Source organism: Salvelinus namaycush, unplaced genomic scaffold, assembly GCF_016432855.1.
Source record: "Salvelinus namaycush isolate Seneca unplaced genomic scaffold, SaNama_1.0 Scaffold485, whole genome shotgun sequence".
Taxonomy (NCBI): domain Eukaryota; kingdom Metazoa; phylum Chordata; class Actinopteri; order Salmoniformes; family Salmonidae; genus Salvelinus; species Salvelinus namaycush.
The window spans coordinates 38188-50758 of NW_024061181.1; the positions used below are offsets into that span (position 1 = coordinate 38188).

At 44.2% G+C, this 12571-nt stretch overlaps 1 protein-coding gene across 1 annotated transcript; it reads right to left on the reverse strand.

Moving 5' to 3' along the window:
- Positions 1 to 6952: 6952 nt before the first annotated feature.
- Positions 6953 to 12320, reverse strand: LOC120041609 (zinc finger protein 271-like). Its single transcript, XM_038986479.1, has 3 exons — positions 12221 to 12320; positions 10847 to 11417; positions 6953 to 10611 (listed from the first exon to the last, which is right to left on the reverse strand). Exons 2-3 carry the CDS (start codon positions 11357 to 11359, stop codon positions 8515 to 8517), a joined length of 2610 nt encoding a protein of 869 aa, XP_038842407.1. The 5' UTR covers positions 11360 to 11417; positions 12221 to 12320; the 3' UTR covers positions 6953 to 8514.
- Positions 12321 to 12571: the final 251 nt, after the last annotated feature.

Genomic DNA, 12571 nt, shown 5'->3' on the forward strand with positions numbered 1-12571 from the left:
TACATGTAATAATAATAACAGAGTGGTGAGGAGGAGCTCCACCTACATGTAATAATAACAGAGTGGTGAGGAGGAGCTCCACCTACATGTAATAATAATAACAGAGTGGTGAGGAGGAGCTCCACCTACATGTAATAATAACAGAGTGGTGAGGAGGAGCTCCACCTACATGTAATAATAACAGAGTGGTGAGGAGGAGCTCCACCTACATGTTATAATAATAACAGAGTGGTGAGGAGGAGCTCCACCTACATGTAATAATAACAGAGTGGTGAGGAGGAGCTCCACCTACATGTTATAATAATAACAGAGTGGTGAGGAGGAGCTCCACCTACATGTAATAATAATAACAGTGGTGAGGAGGAGCTCCACCTACATGTTATAATAATAACAGAGTGGTGAGGAGGAGCTCCACCTACATGTTATAATAATAACAGAGTGATGAGGAGGAGCTCCACCTACATGTAATAATAATAACAGAGTGGTGAGGAGGAGCTCCACCTACATGTAATAATAACAGAGTGGTGAGGAGGAGCTCCACCTTCATGTAATAATAACAGAGTGGTGAGGAGGAGCTCCACCTACATGTAATAATAACAGAGTGGTGAGGAGGAGCTCCACCTACATGTAATAATAACAGAGTGGTGAGGAGGAGCTCCACCTACATGTAATAATAATAACAGAGTGGTGAGGAGGAGCTCCACCTACATGTAATAATAACAGAGTGGTGAGGAGGAGCTCCACCTTCATGTAATAATAACAGAGTGGTGAGGAGGAGCTCCACCTACATGTAATAATAATAACAGAGTGATGAGGAGGAGCTCCACCTACATGTAATAATAACAGAGTGGTGAGGAGGAGCTCCACCTACATGTAATAATAACAGAGTGATGAGGAGGAGCTCCACCTACATGTAATAATAACAGAGTGATGAGGAGGAGCTCCACCTACATGTAATAATAACAGAGTGGTGAGGAGGAGCTCCACCTACATGTAATAATAATAGAGTGATGAGGAGGAGCTCCACCTACATGTAATAATAACAGAGTGGTGAGGAGGAGCTCCACCTACATGTAATAATAATAACAGAGTGGTGAGGAGGAGCTCCACCTACATGTAATAATAACAGAGTGATGAGGAGGAGCTCCACCTACATGTAATAATAACAGAGTGGTGAGGAGGAGCTCCACCTACATGTAATAATAACAGAGTGATGAGGAGGAGCTCCACCTACATGTAATAATAATAACAGAGTGGTGAGGAGGAGCTCCACCTACATGTAATAATAATAACAGAGTGATGAGGAGGAGCTCCACCTACATGTAATAATAATAACAGAGTGGTGAGGAGGAGCTCCACCTACATGTAATAATAACAGAGTGATGAGGAGGAGCTCCACCTACATGTAATAATAACAGAGTGATGAGGAGGAGCTCCACCTACATGTAATAATAATAGAGTGATGAGGAGGAGCTCCACCTACATGTAATAATAATAGAGTGATGAGGAGGAGCTCCACCTACATGTAATAATAACAGAGTGGTGAGGAGGAGCTCCACCTACATGTAATAATAATAACAGAGTGGTGAGGAGGAGCTCCACCTACATGTAATAATAATAACAGAGTGGTGAGGAGGAGCTCCACCTACATGTAATAATAACAGAGTGATGAGGAGGAGCTCCACCTACATGTAATAATAACAGAGTGATGAGGAGGAGCTCCACCTACATGTAATAATAATAGAGTGATGAGGAGGAGCTCCACCTACATGTAATAATAATAGAGTGATGAGGAGGAGCTCCACCTACATGTAATAATAACAGAGTGATGAGGAGGAGCTCCACCTACATGTAATAATAACAGAGTGATGAGGAGGAGCTCCACCTACATGTAATAATAATAACAGAGTGGTGAGGAGGAGCTCCACCTACATGTTATAATAATAACAGAGTGGTGAGGAGGAGGAGCTCCACCTACATGTAATAATAACAGAGTGGTGAGGAGGAGCTCCACCTACATGTTATAATAATAACAGAGTGGTGAGGAGGAGGAGCTCCACCTACATGTAATAATAACAGAGTGGTGAGGAGGAGCTCCACCTACATGTAATAATAATAACAGAGTGATGAGGAGGAGCTCCACCTACATGTTATAATAATAACAGTGGTGAGGAGGAGCTCCACCTACATGTTATAATAATAACAGTGGTGAGGAGGAGCTCCACCTACATGTAATAATAATAACAGTGGTGAGGAGGAGCTCCACCTACATGTAATAATAATAATAACAGTGGTGAGGAGGAGCTCCACCTACATGTTATAATAACAGAGTGATGAGGAGGAGCTCCACCTACATGTTATAATAACAGAGTGGTGAGGAGGAGCTCCACCTACATGTAATAATAACAGAGTGGTGAGGAGGAGCTCCACCTACATGTAATAATAACAGAGTGATGAGGAGGAGCTCCACCTACATGTTATAATAACAGTGGTGAGGAGGAGCTCCACCTACATGTAATAATAACAGAGTGATGAGGAGGAGCTCCACCTATTCTTCTTGCGCTTCGCCAAGCTGTTGTTAAGGAAGTTGTCAAGGAAGTGTGTTTTTGTTTATACATGACCTCCCACCCCCACCTACCTTCAACCAATCATGTCAATGTGGAGTTATACGGAGGCCTCTGCATTGTTACAGCATTTGAGAGGCGCACGGCGATGCGCTCGATTTCGTCTCCGGAGGCTCCGCGTCACACCCTCCATACAGAGGCTCCGCGTCACACCCTCCATACAGAGGCTCCGCGTCACACCCTCCATACAGAGGCTCCGCGTCACACCCTCCATACAGAGGCTCCGCGTCACACCCTCCATACAGAGGCTCCGCGTCACACCCTCCATACAGAGGCTCCGCGTCACACCCTCCATACAGAGCCTCCGCGTCACACCCTCCATACAGAGCCTCCGCGTCACACCCTCCATACAGAGCCTCCGCGTCACACCCTCCATACAGAGCCTCCGCGTCACACCCTCCATACAGAGCCTCCGCGTCACACCCTCCATACAGAGCCTCCGCGTCACACCCTCCATACAGAGGCTCCGCGTCACACCCTCCATACAGAGGCTCCGCGTCACACCCTCCATACAGAGGCTCCGCGTCACACCCTCCATACAGAGGCTCCGCGTCACACCCTCCATACAGAGGCTCCGCGTCACACCCTCCATACAGAGCCTCCGCGTCACACCCTCCATACAGAGGCTCCGCGTCACACCCTCCATACAGAGCCTCCGGACAGCATCGACGGATCAAGCATAAATCAGCTATTACTGTCCGACAGTAATTTAGCCATTCATAGTCATGACTGGTTTGATTACAGTGCCTTCAGGAAGTATTCTCACCCCTTGACTTATTCCACATTTTGTTGTGTTACAGCCTGAAATTAAAATGGATTAAATGTATATTTTCTGTCATTGGCCTACACAATACCCCATAATTTCAAAGTGGAATTATGCTTTCGACATTTTTACAAATTCATTAAAAATGAAAAGCTGAAATGTCTTGAGTCAGTTAAGTGTTCAGCCCCTTTGTTGTGGAAAGACTAAATAAGTTCAGCAGTAAAAATGTGCTTAACAAGTTACATAATAAGTCACATGGACTCACTGTGTGTACAATAATAGTGTTTAACATGGTTGGTGAATGACAACCTCATCTCTATACACATCACATACAATTATCTGTAAGGTCCCTCAGTCGAGCAGTGAATTTCAAACGCAGATTCAACCACAAAGACCAGGAGGGTTTTCCAATGACAAAAAAAAAACCTTTGAGCATGGTAAAGTTATTAATTACACTTGCATATATGGTTTACTACATTTCCTATGATACATAAAAGGACATAAACAATGGAATTTAAAGGAATACCTCTGTAAATGTCTGAAGCACATGTTTTTCATTGTTTATTATTTTATTTTCTTATTTTAAAAGACCAAAGAACTACTGATGCTGTAAATGAGTGTGCTAAGTAGAATGACTCTTAATCTGTATCTGTCCCTACCAAATGAATCACGACCACCTGACTCTTCATCTGTATCTGTCCCTACCAAATGAATCACGACCACCTGACTCTTCATCTGTATCTGTCCCTACCAAATGAATCACGACCACCTGACTCTTCATCTGTATCTGTCCCTACCAAATGAATCATGACCACCTGACTCTTCATCTGTATCTGTTCCTACCAAATGAATCACGACCACCTGACTCTTCATATGTATCTGTCCCTAACAAATTAATCACGACCACCTGACTCTTCATCTGTATCTGTCCCTAACAAATCAATCACGACCACCTGCCTCTTCATCTGTATCTGTCCCTACCAAATGAATCATGACCACCTGACTCTTCATCTGTATCTGTTCCTACCAAATGAATCACGACCACCTGCCTCTTCATCTGTATCTGTCCCTAACAAATCAATCACGACCACCTGACTCTTCATCTGTATCTGTCCCTACCAAATGAATCATGACCACCTGAGTCTTCATCTGTATCTGTCCCTGCCAAATGAATCACGACTACCTGACTCTTCATATGTATCTGTCCCTACCAAATGAATCACGACCACCTGACTCTTCATCTGTATCTGTCCCTGCCAAATGAATCACGACCACCTGACTCTTCATCTGTATCTGTCCCTACCAAATGAATCACGACCAACTGACTCTTCATCTGTATCTGTCCCTGCCAAATGAATCGCGACCACCTGACTCTTCATCTGTATCTGTCCCTGCCAAATGAATCACGACCACCTTACTCTTCATATGTATCTGTCCCTACCAAATGAATCACGACCACCTGACTCTTCATCTGTATCTGTCCCTACCAAATGAATCACGACCACCTGACTCTTCATCTGTATCTGTCCCTAACAAATGAATCACGACCACCTGACTCTTCATCTGTATCTGTCCCTGCCAAATGAATCACGACCACCTGACTCTTCATCTGTATCTGTCCCTACCAAATGAATCACGACCACCTGACTCCTCATCTGTATCTGTCCCTGCCAAATGAATCACGACCACCTGACTCTTCATCTGTATCTGTCCCTACCAAATGAATCACGACCACCTGACTCTTCATCTGTATCTGTCCCTAACAAATGAATCACGACCACCTGACTCTTCATCTGTATCTGTCCCTGCCAAATGAATCACGACCACCTGACTCCTCATCTGTATCTGTCCCTGCCAAATGAATCACGACCACCTGACTTTTCATCTGTCCCTACCAAATGAATCACGACCACCTGACTCCAAATGAATCCCGACCACCTGACTCTTCATCTGTATTTGTCCCTACCAAATGAATCACGACCACCTGACTCCTCATCTGTATCTGTCCCTGCCAAATGAATCCCGACCACCTGACTCTTCATCTGTATCTGTCCCTACCAAATGAATCACGACCACCTGACTCCTCATCTGTATCTGTCCCTGCCAAATGAATCACGACCACCTGACTCTTCATCTGTATCTGTCCCTACCAAATGAATTACGACCACCTGACTCTTCATCTGTATCTGTCCCTACCAAATGAATCACGACCACCTGACTCTTCATCTGTATCTGTCCCTACCAAATGAATCACGACCACCTGACTCTTCATCTGTATCTGTCCCTGCCAAATGAATCACGACCACCTGACTCTTCCTCTGTATCTGTCAAACATTGTTTTGTTTTATTCTTACCAAATAAATAACTACCGGTAGAAGCCATCTTCTTCAGACATGTTATATTTCCCACCACTTGTTCGTCTGTCTGTTACGTGTTTTGTTGCTGATATATTTTATGAGAAGGAAACTACGTCCCTTCTGCACAAATACTTCTGTTGGTCGTAAAGAATTACTTCAACAACAGTGTTTACTGTCACCATTTTATTACCTCTGGTTGAGGTTCGGCTGTAAATGCAAACCACCCTTTAAAATGGACAACATACTAAATGCAAACCACCCTTTAAAATGGACAACATACTAAATGCAAACCACCCTTTAAAATGGACAACATACTAAATGCAAACCACCCTTTAAAATGGACAACATATCTTTAGATCCACGTTATGTGTGTAAATCCAGTCCATTACTACTACTACCCATACTAACTCTTCTTACACTACCCATACTACCTCTACTACCCATACTACCTCTACTGCTACTACCCATACTACCTGTTCTACTACTACCCATACTACCTCTACTGCTACTACCCATACTACCTCTTCTGCTACTACCCATACTACCTCTTCTACTACTACCCATACTACCTCTTCTGCTACTACCCATACTACCTCTACTACTACTACCCATACTACCTCTACTACTACTACCCATACTACCTCTTCTACTACTACCCATACTACCTCTTCTACTACTACCCATACTACCTCTTCTACTACTACCCATACTACCTCTTCTACTACTACCCATACTACCTCTTCTACTACTACCCATACTACATCTACTACTACTACCTCTTCTACTACTACCCATACTAACTCTTCTGCTACTACCCATACTACCTCTACTACTACTACCCATACTACCTCTTCTACTACTACCCATACTACCTCTACTACTACTACCCATACTACCTCTTCTACTACTACCCATACTACCTCTTCTACTACTACCCATACTAACTCTTCTTACACTACCCATACTACCTCTTCTGCTACTACCCATACTACCTCTTCTACTACTACCCATACTACCTCTTCTACTACTACCCATACTACCTCTACTACTACTACCCATACTACCTCTTCTACTACTACCCATACTACCTCTTCTACTACTACCCATACTACCTGTTCTACTACCCATACTACCTCTTCTACTACTACCCATACTACCTCTTCTGCTACTACCCATACTACCTCTTCTACTACTACCCATACTACCTCTACTACCCATACTACTTGTTCTACTACTACCCATACTACCTCTTCTGCTACTACCCATACTACCTCTTCTACTACATGTTATTGACTGGACTCTTATTGTTGATATGTACTGTATTGTTGAGGGAGCACATTCACATATCCCTGCATCTTTTATACCTGCTGCTAAACTGTGTATGTGACCAATACAATTTGATTTAACTGTCAACCGTTAATACAAAACCCCCCCCGAGGCAAGAATGTGAGCAGAGTATAATAATAGATGTTTGAAACAGACAAAGTGCAATACCTTTCCCAGTAATATATATACAGGAAGCACCACCGTGGAATTCTACCCACGGTGAGTCATTTAGAATGTTTGTAGACGAGTCTTTCAGAACCTGGAATCAGAACACACCTGATCCAATACTTTGTCCAATGGTCCAGTGAGAGGAAGTCAGTTGTATCGAGTTCTACTTCATGGGCGGGTGTCCCGATTCTCCACAAGTGTGCAAATTTGCACACTTTGGGAGAATCTCAATTGCCTTTGATTCCTCGCGTCCTCTCTCCACGCCTCCTTCTCAAAAACCCATTGGATAAGAAAGTCAGAGCGGAGGGGACCTCTGACCTTCTCATCCAATGGGTTTTGAGAAGCCGACGCGAGGAATTGAGATTCTCCTATTCTCGATATGGATTTGACAATGGTGGAAGCTCTCTCCAGCCAATGCTTGTAACAATCCCATGCTTTTAAATCCATGTCAGGGACGGTGCCACTCATGGAAAAGGGTGGAGAAACAGGACTTTTTTTTGTTCAGTTGTAGAGTTCTATTTCCATCTGTTTGTCTTTTGATTCCCTCAAGTCATCTGGTCCCAAATCCCTCCCTCTAGATCTGTCAACATGGAAAGGTGAGGGCCAAAGGGTGCGTGATAGGTCGGGGTTTCGACGGGGGTTCTAAGTCTAGGGTTTTGTTCCAATACTTTAGAGATGCACAGTAGAGCTGCGGGCGATATGGTCACAAATCTCCATAATCGCCATAAATTGCTTGAACTGACGTGGATAACAACATATAGAACAATACGTTTATAACATCAACGTGCACCACAGTTTTAATCAATTATCCTTTTAAAAATACTACTTCTAGTTTGATGGTTCTAGCCATGAATTGTCCCATTAATAATCACCCATATTAACAAACTTGTTTCATTTGAAACGTTCTAGTATAGGGTTATTTATCGTAATGAATGACCGAGCAAAACGCCCTGCAATAAGTGATTGGTATGTTCGCTGTAGATCGTTTTGGGTTTATTAATGTCCCAGCTGTAGTACCTAGCCTGTAATCTTGTGTTAACACAGCTGGATGCTCTATGTATGCCTCAGCCTCCCCACTGGAGACCAAAGTTCAATCCCTGCATCTACTCTTCACTGTCTTCCCTGCTCATCTGTCTCCCCCTCTACTTCTAACCTGTCTCCATTAAAAACAATTACAACATCAAATATACCCCCCTTTAAAAAAACACATCCTTCACATCTTGTCTCCTTGAAGTAGTAAACACATCTATAAGGGATTGGACAGGTGTAAACCAGTTTACAATGGAGTCTGATGTGGGTAGGGATAAGGGACATGCTGATTGTGTGGTAGGTAGGGATTAGGGAGTCTTGGGACAGAGACAGGCAGAGTTTGCCTGTGTGTCTCCTGATGTTTCTTCAGACTGCTCAACTGAGCAAAGGCTTTATCACACATGCGGCACTGGAACGGTTTCTCTCCTGTGTGGGTCCGCCGGTGGTTTTTCAAGACATTCCCATCACGAAACCTCCTCCCGCAGTCAGGGCATTGGTACGGCTTCTCTCCAGTGTGGATTCGCAGGTGAAGAGTGCAGTGGCTCTTACTTGTGAAGCTCTTGTCACAGTAAGTACAGCGGTAAGGCTTCTCACCAGCATGAATCCGGAGATGAAGTTTTAAACTCCCTGTCAGGGAGAAACTCTTCCCACACTGAGGGCAAAGGTAAGGCCTCTCTCCAGTGTGTTTCCTCTGGTGGACTAGTAAATTACGTTTAGTGGAGAAAGTCTTGTCGCATTGTGGGCAGTGGACTCTGCTGTTGTGGGTCTTCTGCAGGTGATCCTTTAGAAGAGCCTTGGTAGAGAACTTCTCCCCACAGTGGGGGCATGGAAGAGGGCCTTGATGCATACGGACGGGACCCAGTGTCTCCCCCTTGTGGTTCTTCAGGTGGTGCTGCTTTAGCGAGATTGTATGACGAAACTTCATCCCGCACACTGAGCAGTGATAGGGTTTCTCTCCCGTGTGAGTTCTCATGTGTCTCTGTAAGAGTCCAGATTGAGTAAAATCCTTACCGCAACGAGGGCAGACGTACGGTTTCTCCCCAGTATGGATTCTCAGGTGTATTTTAAGATTGTCGGCATATCTGAATCCCCTTCCACATTCAGAGCACACATGTGGGTTCTTCAGAGGATCACTTGGCGGGTGTCGTGTTTTTATGTGTGATTCCAGCCTTTCTGCAGTTATGAAACTCTTCTTACATTGACCACAACGGTGAGGGTGTTCTGTGTGAACAATTTCCTGGTGATGTTTCAGGCTTATTTTTACACGGAAATTCTTCCCACAATCCAAGCAGTGGTAAGGTTTCTCACCTGTGTGAGTTCTGATGTGTTTCTGTAAGTTTCCAGAATCATTGTAGTCCTTCCCACAATGATGGCAAACATACGGTTTCTCCCCAGTATGAGTTCTCAGGTGTCTCTTAAGACTGCCAGCCTCACTGAATCCCTTTCCGCATGTAGAACACACGTGTGGTTTCTCTCCAGTCAAGTTATCTCTGTATCTCTTCAGGTACTGTAGGTGTAGTTTTAGACTTCTTGCTGTGATAAAACTCTTCCCACAATGATCACAGATATGGGAGCCATCTCCTGAGAGGGGTTCCTTACGTTGCTTAGCATCAGGCGTGCTGCGAAGCTTCTCTCTTGTGTGTTTTCTCCGTTGTAGTCTTTGTTCGCGTGAGGTAGCAAAGCTCATCCCACAGTCGTCAGAGGAGAAATGGGAAGGTTTCTCTCCTGTATGGACGCTCTTCTGAGGGACAACGACCTCCTCTCCTGGGTGAGCTCTTTTGATGTGTTTCTTCAAACCTCCAGATTCAATAAAGTCCTTCCCACAACGAGGGCAGTGGAAAGGTTTCTCACCTGTGTGAGTTCTGATGTGTCTCTTTAAGGTTCCAGATTCAGTGAAACCCTTCCCACACTGACAACAACCATACGGTTTCTCCCCAGTATGAGTTCTCCAATGTATCTTAAGACTGTAGGCCTGAGAGAATCCCTTTCCGCATTCAGAGCACACGTGTGGTTTCTCTGCAGTGACGGTATCACTGAATCTCTTCAGGTTCTGTATGTGTAGTTGTAGACTTCTTGCTGTGGTAAAATTCTTCCCACAGTGATCACAGATATGGGAGCTAGAACTGTCTCCTGAGAGGGTTTTGTGTTGTTCAGCATTAGACGAGCTGTGGGGTTTCTCTCCTGTCTGTGATGTCTTGTGTATTATATGGCCACTCTGCCCCTGTGTTTTCCTGCAGTCGACTAGCCGCACGGACACCCTCTTCTGACCCTGCAGTAAGGTACTACTGGGATAGGCACGACCTGGGCACTCTGACAAAGGGGAGGGTTGCGGGGGAGGCTTGTCCTGGAAATCATTAAAAAAGAGACAGACTTAATCAGGGTGGGTAATACTCTCATAAGGTGATCTCAAAAGTCTTTCCTTGATTCCTTTCACCCTTGGTTACTTTGACTCCTTTTCAAAAAACATTGGAGGAGAAATTCCAAGAGGATGAACCTTGAATCTTCTCCTCCAATGCATTTATAGAAGGAGGACAAGGAATCATTTTATGACTGGAAAAATAAATACTCATGTGTCTTACTCTCTGCTCTGGAGTGTGCCTCTCCCGATCTGACTCTGCCTCCAGCCCATCGCTAGCCAACCAATCGTTTTCCTCCACGTCCCAGTCTTTGTCGCAGTCTGCAGCGCCATCATCGGATTGGCTGGAACTCAAGTGTTCCGCCTTCAGTCCATTGCTAGGCAACCAATCGCTGTCCTCTTTGTCGCATTCTTCTTCATAGTCTACAGCATCATCATCATCGGACTTGCTGGGACTAATTTCCGCACCACTAGCATCCTCCAGTATCCTTCTGATGTCCTCTTTAAGTCGGACTAACCAAGACATTCCCTGCTCCTCTGATTTCATTGACTCCGTATTGTCCCACATTTCCTCCATGATTTTACGTCTTAATAAGCGATGATTCATCCCTTTAATTTCCAATCCATCGTTGCCATGACGTTCACACAGGTAACGTAAATTGTCCACAGTTAAAGTGAATAAACTCTGTTCAATTTCATCAATCAACGTTTCCTTCTCTGAACTGAGCGGATTCATATTGTCCTGCTCGTGTGGCAACAACAACAATGCAGTCAATGGCAGGACTTTCGAGTACCTGTAAAAAAAGATTTATACATCAAAACACTCATCTGTAATGTCATGTCATTATTAGCTGATATTTAAAACACGTCACCAGGCGTTGTGAGATCTGGCAGCCGTCTACAAAGAAGCCTGGAACGTGACCATCGCTCTGTTAGCCGTTTAGCTAGTTAACTGGCTACTTAGCTTAGCTAGCTATTCTGTTCACGTTGTGTAGGGGACCCAAATCAATTCAATCGATTTACAGATCCTGGAAATACACATTCACAGCTTGAACGTGTAGCAAAGTTGGGAAAATAAACCTCATATTACAGTATACACTTAACACTACAACAGATCTAGCTAAATAGCGGTATACAAAGCAGCTAAACGTTAACGTAGCTAGATAGCGGTGTACAAAGCAAGCTAAACGTTAGCGTAGCTAGATAGCGGTGTACAAAGCAAGTTAAACGTTAGCGTAGCTAGATAGCGGTGTACAAAACAGCTAAGCGTTAGCGTAACTAGATAGCGGTGTACAAAGCAGCTAAACGTTAGCGTAGCTAGATAGCGGTGTACAAAGCAGCTAAACGTTAGCGTAGCTAGATAGCGGTGTACAAAGCAGCTAAACGTTAGCGTAGCTTGATAGCGGTGTACAAAGCAGCTAAACGTTAGCGTAGCTAGATAGCGGTGTACAAAGCAGCTAAACGTTAGCGTAGCTAGATCAGCATGTGCTAACCTAGCTAGCTACCCATGTGGACCTAGCCATCTAGCAGCTATATAGCTGACTATGCCTATCTGCAAAGCGAATATAAATTGTCTATATATGCATTTATAATATACCTGGCTGCTTTTAATAACTCTGATCATATAGTCTGTGATTTTCCTTCTGATGTTTACATTTTGACCACAATTCTACTGGCAGCAGATCGATGACGTCGCATTCTGCTTCTTCTTCTTCTTTGGGATCTAACGCCGGTTGGCATCCAATATGTTGCATTACCGACACCAACTGGACTTTAATATAAATCCATGATACTTTGTGATACAAAATGGGAAAATAGTAAAATAAAATATTTTAAAAACACCCTTCCGACTAACCCTGCACTCATTCATAACCGCAGGGCTCTCCAGAGGGTGGTGAGGTCTGCACAACGCATCACCGGGGCCAAACTACCTGCCCTCCAGGACACC

Excerpts from the sequence above, each read along its gene's own strand:
- LOC120041609 (XM_038986479.1), bottom strand. The coding sequence starts at position 11,359 with ATGAATCCGCTCAGTTCAGAGAAGGAAACGTTGATTGATGAAATTGAA. Across the intron at positions 10,612-10,846 it reads GGCACACTCCAGAGCAGAGA|GACAAGCCTCCCCCGCAACC; the intron begins GTAAGACACATG and ends AATGATTTCCAG.